Source organism: Callorhinchus milii, unplaced genomic scaffold (assembly GCF_018977255.1).
Source record: "Callorhinchus milii isolate IMCB2004 unplaced genomic scaffold, IMCB_Cmil_1.0 Scaffold29, whole genome shotgun sequence".
Classification (NCBI taxonomy): domain Eukaryota; kingdom Metazoa; phylum Chordata; class Chondrichthyes; order Chimaeriformes; family Callorhinchidae; genus Callorhinchus; species Callorhinchus milii.
Genome location: NW_024704770.1, coordinates 2771003 through 2783365, shown reverse-complemented (window position 1 = coordinate 2783365; position 12363 = coordinate 2771003). Strand labels below are relative to the sequence as shown.

At 53.0% G+C, this 12363-nt stretch overlaps 1 protein-coding gene across 5 annotated transcripts in view; it reads right to left on the bottom strand.

The window, feature by feature from the left end:
• Positions 1–10213: 10213 nt before the first annotated feature.
• Positions 10214–12363, bottom strand: part of LOC103187559 (dedicator of cytokinesis protein 7) — a 50734-nt gene continuing 48584 nt past the window's right edge. For all 5 annotated transcript variants that reach the window (XM_042344595.1, XM_007907106.2, XM_007907107.2 and 2 more), the window contains 4 exons: positions 12083–12226; positions 11403–11509; positions 10771–10938; positions 10214–10504 (listed from right to left, as the gene is read on the bottom strand). In XM_042344595.1, coding sequence (XP_042200529.1) covers positions 10462–10504; positions 10771–10938; positions 11403–11509; positions 12083–12226 — 462 coding nt within the window. In that variant the 3' untranslated portion in view covers positions 10214–10461. The remainder of the gene's footprint in view (positions 10505–10770; positions 10939–11402; positions 11510–12082; positions 12227–12363) is intronic.

Sequence of the window (12363 nt, the reverse complement as noted above, 5' to 3'; positions counted from 1 at the left end):
CTGGCATGTCAACGGGAACCCACCTGAAACACGGCTCACGCGGCACCAGGAACGTGCCTCAAACATGCCACACACGTCACCAGGAACACGCCTTAAGCATGCCACACCCGGCACCAGGAACACGCCTGAAACACGGCTCACGCGTCACCGGGAACGCACCTCAAACATGCCACACGCGGCACCAGGAACATGCCTCAAACATGTCGCACTAATCAGGGAGATACTGTGTGATGGTGTGGAGACACGAGTGATAATGTGGCTCAGTGTCGCCCTCTACTGCTCCAACACCTCAATTACAGCTTCCACACCACTGCCCGCTCACACAACATACAACATACAACAACACACACACGTGTCTCTGTTTGCATGTTTCTGTGATGTCCAGGCACGTAAGTGTGTACGTTCGTGTAATACACACTCTGGTTTATTGTGGTGGGGGGAGGGGGGGAAGGGGGAGAGATGGGGGTCGGAGGGGGACGAAAGGGGGAGGGGGTGCAGGGTTAGAGAGAAGGGGGGAGGGGTAAGGGGGAGAGGGGAAAGGTGAACAGAGTGGCAGAGAGGGCAGAGAAGGGGGAAAAGGGAGAGAGGAAGAGAGAGAGAGAGAAGGCACGGAGGGGGAGAGAGGAGATAAGGTTGGTGGTGGGAGGGAGGGGGGGGGGTGCGGAGGGGAAAGAGGGGCAGAGAGAGGGGATTCCTCACACAAAGCACAGACCCTGACGATTCCCTTTTACGTGTATTGCAATATGTTGGGATACAAAATCATTAGAGGATATATTTTCCTTCAAAGGTCGGAACAGGACCGGACGCGGTTACACGGCTTAAGGTATACAGTAACAAGATACAGTCGGTCAGTGATATAGTGCAAGCGGAGACCGCGGGGAATATGTGCATATTAACCTCACACAGGATCAGACCCTCGGTGACAGGTCGGTGAGCTCCACAGGATTAATATTTAACCACAGCTTCTCTCTCTGTCTCTATCCACGTCTCTCTCTCTGTGTCTCTCTCTCTCTCTCTCTCTCTCTGTGTCTCTCTCTCTCTCTCTCTCTGTCCGTCTCTCTCTCTCTCTATCTGTCTCTCTTTCCTTGTCCATCTGCCTCTCTCTGTAGGTGTATCTCTCTCTCTCTCTCTCTCTATCTGTCTCTTTCTCTATCTGTCTCTCTTTCTGTGTGTCTCTCTCTGTCTGTCTTTCTCTCTCTGTCTGTCTTTCTCGCTCTCTGTTTTCTCTCTCTGTCTTCTCTCTCTGTGTCTCTTTCTCTCTCTCCCAAATCTCCGGCTCATCGGGAAAATGTCGTTAAAGTGAATTTTTTTTCTAACGAGTCCCTCACTCACTACTTTCTCTCTGTCTGTCTGTCTCTCTGCGTCTGTGTGTCTCTCTCTCTCTCTCTCAGTCTGTCTCTCTCAATCTGCATCTCTCGGTGACCCTCTCTCTCTTTCTGTCCCTCTCTCTGCCTCTCTCTGTGTGTGTGTCTCTCTCTCTGTCAGTCTGTCTCTATCTCTGTCAGTGTCTCTCTCCGTCACTCTCTGTGTCTCTCTCTCTCTGTCCCCCCTCTCTCTCTCTCTGTTGCCTGACCAGAGCGGAGAGAGAGAGAGACGGGGAGGCTGAGTTGTGGGGGAGAGAGTGACTGGGATTGTCTCACACTCCTGCCGGACGGACTTAGCCCTTTCCAGACTGAATGTCCTTTGCAGCTGAAGAACATACATGTATAAATGAGGAACAGCAGAGTGGAGCGAGCGAGTGACAACAACAACAACTTGCATTTATATAGCGCCGTTCACGCAGGATAGTGTCCCGGAGCCATTCCTTGAGTGGGTGGAGAGCGCGAGCGAGAGGGGGGGGGGGGGGAGGGGAGAGCCCACCAGTTTGTTGTCTCACAGTCAGTCAGTCACTCCATCTCGGGGTCTCTGCTTTGTTGCTCGGAAGGGCTGACACACTCGGGTGGGGTGTAATCTGCGCACTGGGCGTCTGGGCACAGACAGACAGACAGACGTCTATTGCTGGTGTTCAGACACCGGCTCCGTGTGAACAGGCGTGTCCTGTAACATACAACATAGAACACATTAAACGTTCAACCAGTGGCCACTGACACAGAGTGAACGGGGGACACAGAGACTGACCGGGGAACTGATAATAATAATAATAATCCTGGCACTTAATACAGTGCCTTATCGCGTCTCAAAGCGCTTCACGGGATACACTGTAAAGTGAATTGACTGTATATTTTATGGGCGAAACGCAGCAGCCAATTGCGCAAGCAGCGTCCAACAAACAGTCGAGCGGAGAGTGACTAAGCGGTGTGTGAATGTGAGTATGTCACAGTGAGTGTGTGTGACTGTGATTGTGTGACTAAGTGTGTGACAATGAGTGTGTGAGGGTGACAGTGTGTGTGACTGTGTGTGACAGTGAGTGTATGTGTGACAGTGAGTGTGTGAGTGTGACAGTGAGTGTGAGTGTGACAGTGAGTGTGACTGTGTGTGTGACAGTGAGTGTGTGAGGGTGACAGTGTGTGTGTGACAATGAGTGTGTGAGTGTGACAGTGAGTGTGTGACTGAGCATCTGACAGTGTGTGTGTGACTGTGAGTGTGACAGTGAGTGTGTGAGGGTGACAGTGTGTGTGTGAGACAGTGAGTGTGTGACAATGTGTGACAGTGTGTGTGATACTGTGACAGTGAGTGTGTGAGGGTGACAGTGTGCGTGTGACAGTGAGTGTGTGAGTGTGACAGTGTGTGTGACAGTGAGTGTGTGAGTGAGTGTGTGAGTGAGCGTGTGACTGAGTGTGTGTGACTGACCGGGGAGACAGACGCTGTGTTGGAGGATTCGATGTGAGCTTTGAGCAGGTTTGCGATGTCCGTCTGTTTGCCTTCGAGGGCGATGCAAACTACAACAACACAACAACAACAACAGAGACATTTATTTACATTAAAACTTGTGAGAATATTTCTTTTCGGGATTTACGCTTTTCGGGTGACAGTTTTTATGGGGGAAAAGAAAGCTCTGATTTCCCCCCAAAAAAAACAAACCACTGTAAATTGCCCCAAACTCTTTGCGCATTTTCCCACCAAAGTCCTGGAATATTTACAGTTATTTTTCACTCAGAGACAGAGCAACTCTCACTCTCTCTCTCTCTCTCTCTCTCTCTCACCCTCTCTCTATCTCTCTCGCCCTCACTCTCTCTCTCACCCTCTCTCTCTGTCTCACCCTCACTCTCTCTCACCCTCACTCTCTCTCACTCTCTCTCTCACCCTCACTCTCTCTCACCCTCACCCTCTCTCTCTCTCTCACTCTCTCTCTCTCACCCTCACTCTCTCTCACCCTCTCTCTCACTCTCTCTCTCTCACTCTCTCACCCTCACTCTCTCTCACCCTCACCCTCTCTCTCTCTCTCACTCTCTCTCTCTCACCCTCACCTCTCTCTCTCTCACCCTCTCTCTCTCTCCCTCACTCTCTCTCTCTCTCTCCCTCTCTCTCTCACCCTCACTTTCTCTCTCTCTCACCCCCTCTCTCTCTCTCTCACCCCCTCTCTCTCTCACCCTCACTCTCTCTCTCTCTCTCCAGTGGAGGGAAATAACAGTTTTAATGCTTCTTATGCGTAAAAAAAAGAGAAATATATAAAAATGCAACTCGTTTCACTCCCCTCTCCCTCTCCCTCTCCCTCTCCCTCCCTCCCTCTCCCTCTCTCCAGTGCCGCCGAGGGAGGAAAATAACAGTTTGAATGCTTATTTGAGAGAAAAAAAAGAAAAAAAATCATAAAAATCCAATTTGTTCCACTCCTCTCCACCCTCCTCTATCGCCCTCACACTCACCTCCTCACACTCACCTCCTCACACTCACCCCCTCACACCAACCCTCACACTCACACCCTCACACTCACACCCCCTCACACTCACCTCCTCACACTCACACTCACACCCTCACACTCACCCCTCACACTCACCTCCTCACACTCACCTCACACCCCCTCACACTCACCTCCTCACACTCACACCCCCTCACACTCACCTCCTCACACTCACACCCCCTCACTCACCCCCTCACACTCACACCCCCTCACACTCACCTCCTCACACTCACACCCCCTCACTCACCTCCTCACTCACCCCCTCACTCACACCCCCTCACACTCACCTCCTCACACTCACACCCCCTCACACTCACACCCCCTCACACTCACACCCTCTACCTCTCACACCCACTCACCCCCTCTACCTCACACCCCCTCACACTCACCCCCTCTATCTCCCTCACACTCACCCCCTCTAACCCCCCCTCCCCCCTCCCCCTTCCACTCACTTTAGGAAAAACTTTCCCCCAAATACTCAGCCTCAAAAGTTACACCAAAACCCCCAGTGAACCGGTGTGAGTGACTGTGAGTGACTGTAAGTGACTGTGCTGTGAGTGACTGTGCTGTCACTGCTGTGAGTGACTGTGAGTGACTGACTGTGCTGTGAGTGGCTGTGAGTGACTGTGACTGTGCTGTGAGTGACTGTGAGTGACTGTGACGTGAGTGACTGTGAGTGACTGTGCTGTGAGTGACTGTGAGTGACTGTGACGTGAGTGACTGTGAGTGACTGTGCTGTGAGTGACTGTGACGTGAGTGACTGTGAGTGGCTGTGACTGTGTTGTGAGTGACTGTGAGTGACTGTGCTGTGAGTGACTGTGAGTGACTGTGCTGTGCTGTGAGTGACTGTGACTGTGCTGTGAGTGACTGTGGTGTCACTGCTGTGAGTGACTGTGGTGTCACTGCTGTGAGTGACTGTGTCTCGAAATAGAAAATAAGAAAGAGATGAAGTGTGTAAGTAAATACCTGAGGAAAGTGAATCTGCAGCTGATTGAGGCGATGGAGCAGAGAGGGGTAACGGGGGAGTGACTGACAGCGACTCGGGGCTCCACAGCTGTTCCTGTAGCTCTTCAGCCTCAGAGACTGAGCCCCAACTGACGGACCACTGACTACTGACTACTCTACTCACTGCCTTCAGGGCGGACACTGAGGGAACGTCTCTCAATCCCCACCAACTCCGGCCCCCAACCTGCAAACACAGCAAAGCCAAGACATCCTCCTCCTGAGTCATCCTCCTCCTCCTCTCCTCCTCCTCCTCCTCCTCCTCCCCTCCTCCTCCTCCTCTCCTCCTCCTCTCCTCCTCTCCTCCTCTCCTCCTCTCTCTCCTCCTCCTCCTCCTCTCCTCCTCCTCCTCCTCCCTCTCCTCTCCTCCTCCTCCCTCCCTCCCTCCTCCTCCTCCCTCCTCCTCCTCCTCCTCCTCCTCCTCCTCCTCCCTCCTCCTCCTCCTCCTCTCTCCTCCTCCTCCTCCCTCTCCTCCTCTTCCTCTCTCCTCCTCCTCCTCCTCTCCTCCTCTCTCCTCCTCCTTCCTCCTCCTCCTCCTCCTCCCCCTCCTCTCCCCTCCTCTCCTCTCCCTCCTCCTTCCTCCTCCCCTTCCCTCTCCCTCCTCCTAATCATTTCAGTCGCTTGCGTTCCGAGGCGCTCGCGCCCCCCACTCCCACCCCCCACCTCCTCGTCGCGTCTTCGAGACGCCCGGTCAAAGCTCCGCGGGATGCCTTGCGAAGGGTGGAGGCTGTTGGGTGTTTTGGGGGAGGAAGGGGATGAGGGGGTGCGAAATGGAGGGAGAGAGAGACTCTGAGGGGTGTGGGGTGGGGGGTTGGGTGGGAGAGCGAGTGAGTCTCAAAGCGCTTTACACTGTAAAGTGTAGTGGCTGTGTGTTTGTGGGCGAAACGCGGCAGCCGATTGCGCACAGCGACGTCCCCACAAACAGTCGTGGGTTGAGTGACCAAAGTATTATTATTACTAAGGGATTATTACCCCCAGAAAGGCGATCCGCCAATCGATTAACGCTGCCGTGCGCAATCGGCTGCCGCGTTTCGCTCACAAAATACACAGTCAATTCACTTTACAGTGTATCCCGCGAAGCGCTTTGCGTTTCGGGGCGACGTTTCCACGGGGTGGTCGGGAGCTGCTGCCAGGGGAGCGTCGCCTTGACACCGTCTCTTCCACCCGTCTCCCAGCCACAGAGCGAGGCTCTCGACCGCGCCGACCGGCATCTATAGAGCGGCCTTCCCACCCCCGGACGGCGTCTCAGAGGGTCCCCAGCGGGGAGCGAGGGCTGGAGACAGATGTCACCCGTATCCTGAGAAATGGTTTCATTCTGGTCACCGTCTTGCTCGGGGTTGGGGGGGTGGGGGGGTAAGTAACTTTTGAGACGGTCCCTAAGGGGGGAGTGGGGCAGAGTTCTGCTTTGTTTTGCACTGTTCAGATTTCAATGACTTTTATGGGTATTTTATTGGGTTGCAATATTGTGCCCAATGCATTGGGGCTGCACAGGCGCAGTGCAGTGCAGTCAGAGCCGTTGCAATGCAGGCTGCACGGGTGCCCTGCAGCCCTGCCCTCGCCTGCCCCGTTACATAAGCAAACCGGCTCAGATTATTTCGGCCTCATTCACGTCGAGAGCTTTCACAGGGAGTCTCTCCCATTAGCGCCTCCGTTAGGATCGGTTAAGGGACGTCTCCTCCTGAACTCGGGCTCCGTGCAAAACAACCGCAAAGAATTTAATCCAAACATTCCTCCAATAATTCCACCTCCCTTCGGCTGAGTTTTTTTACGTGAATGTTTTATGTTCTTTTCTTTCCGCAGCCAACGAGTGATTAGGCGTGGAGCGAGTGGGAGGAGGGGAATTCGCCTCGCTCCAGGACGCTACCCCTCCGCGAAGGGCACTGCATAAATACTTCTCGTTGTCGCTCAGTTCCCCGACTCGAGTCAGACTTGAACGTAATGACAACCCTGGCATTTGATCGCGCCTCCGAGACGTCTCAAAGCGCTTTGCAGGATAATACCGTAAAGCGAATCGATCGGTGTATTTTCGGGGGCAAAATTGCGCACAGCAGCGTCCCCACGAACAGTTGTGGATTGAGTGACCAAATTTTTGTTTTTTTTGAAGGGCTTATTACCCCCCGGGAAAGCGATCCACCAATCGACTAACAACCGGGTTCCTACTTACCGCTGGGTAAACAGAGGCGCGTGCGAGGAGTGAGGAAGCCGGGCTACCCTTTCTTCCTGCCCGGGAATCAGTTGCGAGTTGAGTACTCTAACCACTACCCTAAAAAGGCTCCACTCGACATCCTCAAACTCTCCTTTCTCGGGGGTCCTTGTGTAGCTCTCGGAGACGCCGTCCGGTGTGAAGGGCGCCGCGCGAAACGCGAGTTGCGCTGTAGGAAACGCAAGACTGTTTCAGCAATCTGGTGACTCACTCCTGTGATGGGATAAATTAAATCAGCAAAGCCTTTTTAAGGCAGCCCCGACGTTTGGGGGAGTTTTGACATTTCTTTGCTCTCTCTCTCTCATGTTTATTTAATACAAATTCCCCGCCTCGTCTCACAGCTTTCTCCTTCCGAGGACAAGCCAACTATTGGCTCCCAAACGTCCTCCGTCAATGCGGCTCTGACACGGAGGATGGGGGGGGGGGCGCGGAATCAGCTCAGTGCTGGGTAGGGGGACATTTCCTGGCTATGCCTCTCCTCCCCATTGCCCCCACCCCCGTCTCCAGAGAGAGACTCCAGAGGTAGGAAAGGGAGAGTGAGAAACTAGAGATAGAGGGCGAGCGGCTTAAGAGGCAAAACAACTCTACATTCTGTGCCTCACTCACTCTTCTCCTCCACGAAATAAACACAGCAACTTACCGTAAAGATTCTCAGCTCCAGCACGTATTTCACTTCAGATTCCCAGAGACGAGGGGGGCAGAGGGAGAGGGGCGGACCGGGGGTGGGTGGGGGTGGGTGGTGGGGGGGGGGAAGGAGTGGATGGAGGGGGACGAAAGGGGGATGAGGACATAGGGAGAGAATGAACGTCCCTTTCAGAGGTCAGCAGTGGCTCCTGTTGAGTCAATGACTGAATGAGCTGTAATACCCATCCAGGCTGTGTGTGTGTGTCTGTGTGAGTGTCTGTGTGAGTGTTTGTGTATGTGAGTGTGTCTGTGTGTCTGTGTGAGTGTCTGTGTGAGTGTCTGTGTATGTGAGTGTGTCTGTGGGTGAGGGGAGGGGAACAAAGCAAGTTACCACAAGTGCTGGGCAGACATAGAGATCAGCTCTTTTAATCGTTCTTTTATACAGATCATTAAAAGGTATAAAGCAAATCAATTTCAAACACCCTAACCCACTCCTCCTCCTGAATCCTAATTACCCCCCACCCTCACCCCCCCAAACAAAGTGCAAAGAGAAGGTTAAGAGGTCGGGAGTGGGGGTGGGGGGTGGGGGGTGGGGGAGAGAGACAGCTCCCAGACATTTAGCAATTCCCAGTTTTAGGAGTTACACAGTCCCCCAACCCCCCCTCTCCGCGCCCCCCCCCCCCCCCGTCACTGTCCTCCTGTCCCTTATGTTCGCTCCACGCTGCGGGTCGCAAGGAGCAAACAAATTCCTGCCCCGGGAATGTCGGGAATCGGTGTTCCCACAGGGAATGTCAGACTCCCCAACCTACAGTATAAATGACCGCCAACCACACAGGCTTAACCCCCTCCCACTATTCCCCCACTAGGATGACACCCTAACCCCAACGTTCGTGTATGTTAGCCCTTCGGTCCTCCCCCCCAATTAGCGGAGATTAAAGTAACCCATTAAACCTCCCCCCCGCACTGGCGTTGTGTATAAAATGTTACACAATCCTTAAATAATTCAGAATAAATAAAAACAGCCTTATTAAAAGGCAGGATCATTGGGTTATATAAATCGCGCAGCAGAATTCCATTTTAAAACTGAACGGAAAGCCTGAAGGTTGAGACTTGGGACAGACAGTAAATGCCCTGGTCGCCCGGTGCTCACTGCGGTGGGAATTGTGGTAATAATAATAATATTCCTTGGCTTTGACACAGCACCTTTTCATGTCTTCGAGACGTCTCAAAGCGCTTCACAGGATTCACCGTGAAGTGGAGTGACTGTGTCGTTTGTGGGAGAAACGCGGCAGCAGCCAAATGCGCACAAACAATCATGGATGGAGTGACCACATTTTTTTTTTGAAGGGATTATTATCCCCAGAAAAGCGATCTGCCAATCGACCAAACAGAGGTAAAGAGAGGCGTGCGGAGTAAGGAAACTTGCCTAACGTTTCGCCCTGTGCAGTTGGGAATAGAACCCGGGTCCTCTGGGTTGGACTTACACGTTTTTAATAAGGCCTTAGTTACGTTCAAACATCTTGAAGTGCTGTCCAGGTATTCCTAATGACTGTGTATTTGTGTACAGTTTGTTCCCAACAACAGCCACAAAGGGGAAATGGGATGGAACGTAAACAAGAAGATAGACAAGAACGTAAACCATCCCTTCAGATAAGAACAGGATTTGGTCCTTTGGGATTCTTACACAGATGGGAATGGAAAGGGGGTGGGTGGGGGGGTGGGGGGGACTATAAGCGGCAGCTGGTGCTAATGATGGGGGTGGGGGTGTCTGATGGAGACTGATACACAACGGTAGCAATGTGACTCGGATTGTGCTATATTAAGAGGTTTAATTAATGAGGTGTCTGTCTGTCTGTCTGTCAGTCAAGCGAGTAGCTGAGCGCTGTAACCTGTATCGAACCTGCGCAAGTCATCAAACTCAGCAAGGAAACCGCTGCCGAAAACGGCAAAATCACGCTCCATATCTCCCCACCCCACCCCTCCCCCCCTCGCTCTCTCAGCCGCGCCCCCCTCCCCCACCCCAACCTGCCCCCAAATTAAACCCGGATTGAGAAAATTTCCCACAATCAATAAAACCGGCACAAATAGCCTGATGGCGGGGGAACCTTTGGGACAATTTGACGAGTGGTCGAGGACGAGGGTTGGAGTCGATGGTGAGGGGAAGCCCGGGGACTCGCACCCCGTAGCTTTGTGCTTCTCGGACGACAAGATTAAAAAAAAAACACAAGAAAGAGTTGTCCAGGAATAAATTAGAGAGAGGTTAACGGCAACAGAGAACAGGGGGCGGTGGGGATAGGAGGGGTGAATAGACCGGCAGGCAGAGAAGCACTGGGGGCTGCTGGCAATGCGTGATGAGTTACATTGCACCCCACCCCCCACCACACACACCCGCCCTCGTTTCTGTACAAACCAACAGGGGGAAACGTTCCCAGCCCCGATTTGCCACCCCACTCCCCACCCCCTCCAGTCCAGGTTGCCTAATACCCAAAGATTGCCGGCTGATATAATACTTGCATTTGATACAGCGCCTTATCTCGTCTTCTAGACGCCTCAAAGCGCTTCACAGAATATACAGTAAAGTGTAGTGACTGCGGACAGTCAAAGGCAGCACACGGTGTGCGGAGGTCACGTGCGTCTGTATCTGACGAGCTGTACAATTGGGGGGGGGGGGGAGAGGGTCTGCCCAGTCCTGAGGAGGTTTCACTGAGAGCGAGGGGAGGGGGAGTCCCCTCGCCCACCTTCACACACCCACCGGCTCCTTCAGATTGACGACAAAACTGTCGTGGTTGAATGTTCAAACTTCCACTTTGCGCAGACTCGATCTGCTAAACGACCCCCTGAAACACACACACAGAGAGTGAGGTCCTGATACACACACTCACACAAACAGTGAGACACATACACACACACAGTGAGACACCCACACACAGAGTGAGACAAACACACACACACACACAGAGTGAGACCATAGCGCACACACACACACAGTGAGTGAGGCCGGAGACACACATAGTGAGCATGAGCGGGAGTGAGTGAGTGTGGGGTGGAGGGAGAGAGAGAGTGTGTGGGGTGGAAGGGAGAGGAGAGTGTGGGGTACTGTTACCTGTGGCTGGGGGTTGGGATCAGGGGCTTGTAGAGTTGGGGAATCCTCCTGTTCAGCATTGGCTGCAGTGCATCCTTCAGCCGGTGGTAATTCCTCTCCAGCTCCCTGTGATATTCCTTCTGATCCGAGCCGATCAGACTCTTGTTCTTACGTAAAGCATCTTCACACCTGGGGTTAGAGAAAACTCGTCACACGAGACTCGGGGTAAATCGCACCCCACCCGATGTGATGAATACATGGATGAGGGTTTGGCGGCAACAGGAGAAGGCCATTCAGCCCCTCCAACCTGTTCCACCACTCTATAAGATCACAGCTGATCTGTACTTCAAATCCAATTACCTGCCCTCGCCCCGTATCCCTCAATACCCTGACCTAACAAATAGCTGTCGACCTCAGTCTTGTAGACATGAATGGATCCAGGAATAATCCACAGCATTGGGGGGGAAGAGAGAGAGAGAGTGTTCCAGATTTCCACTCGCCTTTGGGTGAAAAACTGCCTCTTGATCTCACTCGGACGCTATAATAATAATGATCCTTGCATTTGTCACAGCGCCTTATCACGTCTTCGACACATCTCAAAGCGCTTCACAGGATCTACTGTGTGTTTTGTGGGTGAAACGCAGCACACAAACCTCTTCATGAAATCCTTGAAGCAGAGACGCAGCTTGTTGTGATGCCGGAAGAGCTTTGGGTCGTCTGGAATTTCGGCCAGGAAAACCTGGGCGGCTTCCAGCGGCCCCTGAGAGAGATCCAGACGGGAGAGGCGAGGTTATTTGTCAACAGCGCTCGCATTACCAATCTGCACTAGGTCACAGCCCTGTAACAGCTCTGCAAAAACACTACCCAGAAATGTCCCACGAAGGAGCAGACAGTGAGTGAGAGAGTGAGTGAGAGAGAGAGAAAGTGAGAGAATGAGCAAGAGAGTGAGTCTGAGAGAGATTGAGAGAGTGAGAGAGTGAGACAGTGAGCAGTCACTGTGTAGAGCAGTAGTTTACTCCTGAAGCCATCCCACTCTGTCCCGCTCTGTGTCGAGTCCAGAAATCTCAATCCCACTAAATTCACTGCTCCACACTGTCCAACAACAATAACCCAGCACCCGCCTCTCATGCAGGATAGTGTCCCAGAGCGCTCGACAGTGGCGGAACATGACGCCAAGCTTGGGGGGAGGGAGGGGGGGGAAGGTAGGCACGGTCGAAGAAGAAGATCTTCAGGCGCAACCTGAAGATGGAGAAGGAAGGAAGGGTGTGTGAGCGGGTTGGTGGCAGTGTGTGAGCGGGCGGAGGGTGCCTGAGGGCGGCAGGCTGGCACGGACCTGGTTGACGGTGGTTCCCACACAGCCCTGCAGCACCATCTGCAGCATCTTGGCATCGGCTGGCTCCTGGTGGGTGGCAAAGGCCAACTCCTGTGTCTTCTTCTGCATATCCTCGATGGCTACCTCAATCGGGATCAGAATAATCTGCCGATAATAATAATATTCCTTGCACTTGATACAAGACCTTATCACGTCTTCGAGACGTCTCAAAGCGCTTCACAGAACATACTGTAAAGTGAATTGACTGTGTTTTTTGTGGGTGAAATGCGGCAGCCAATTGC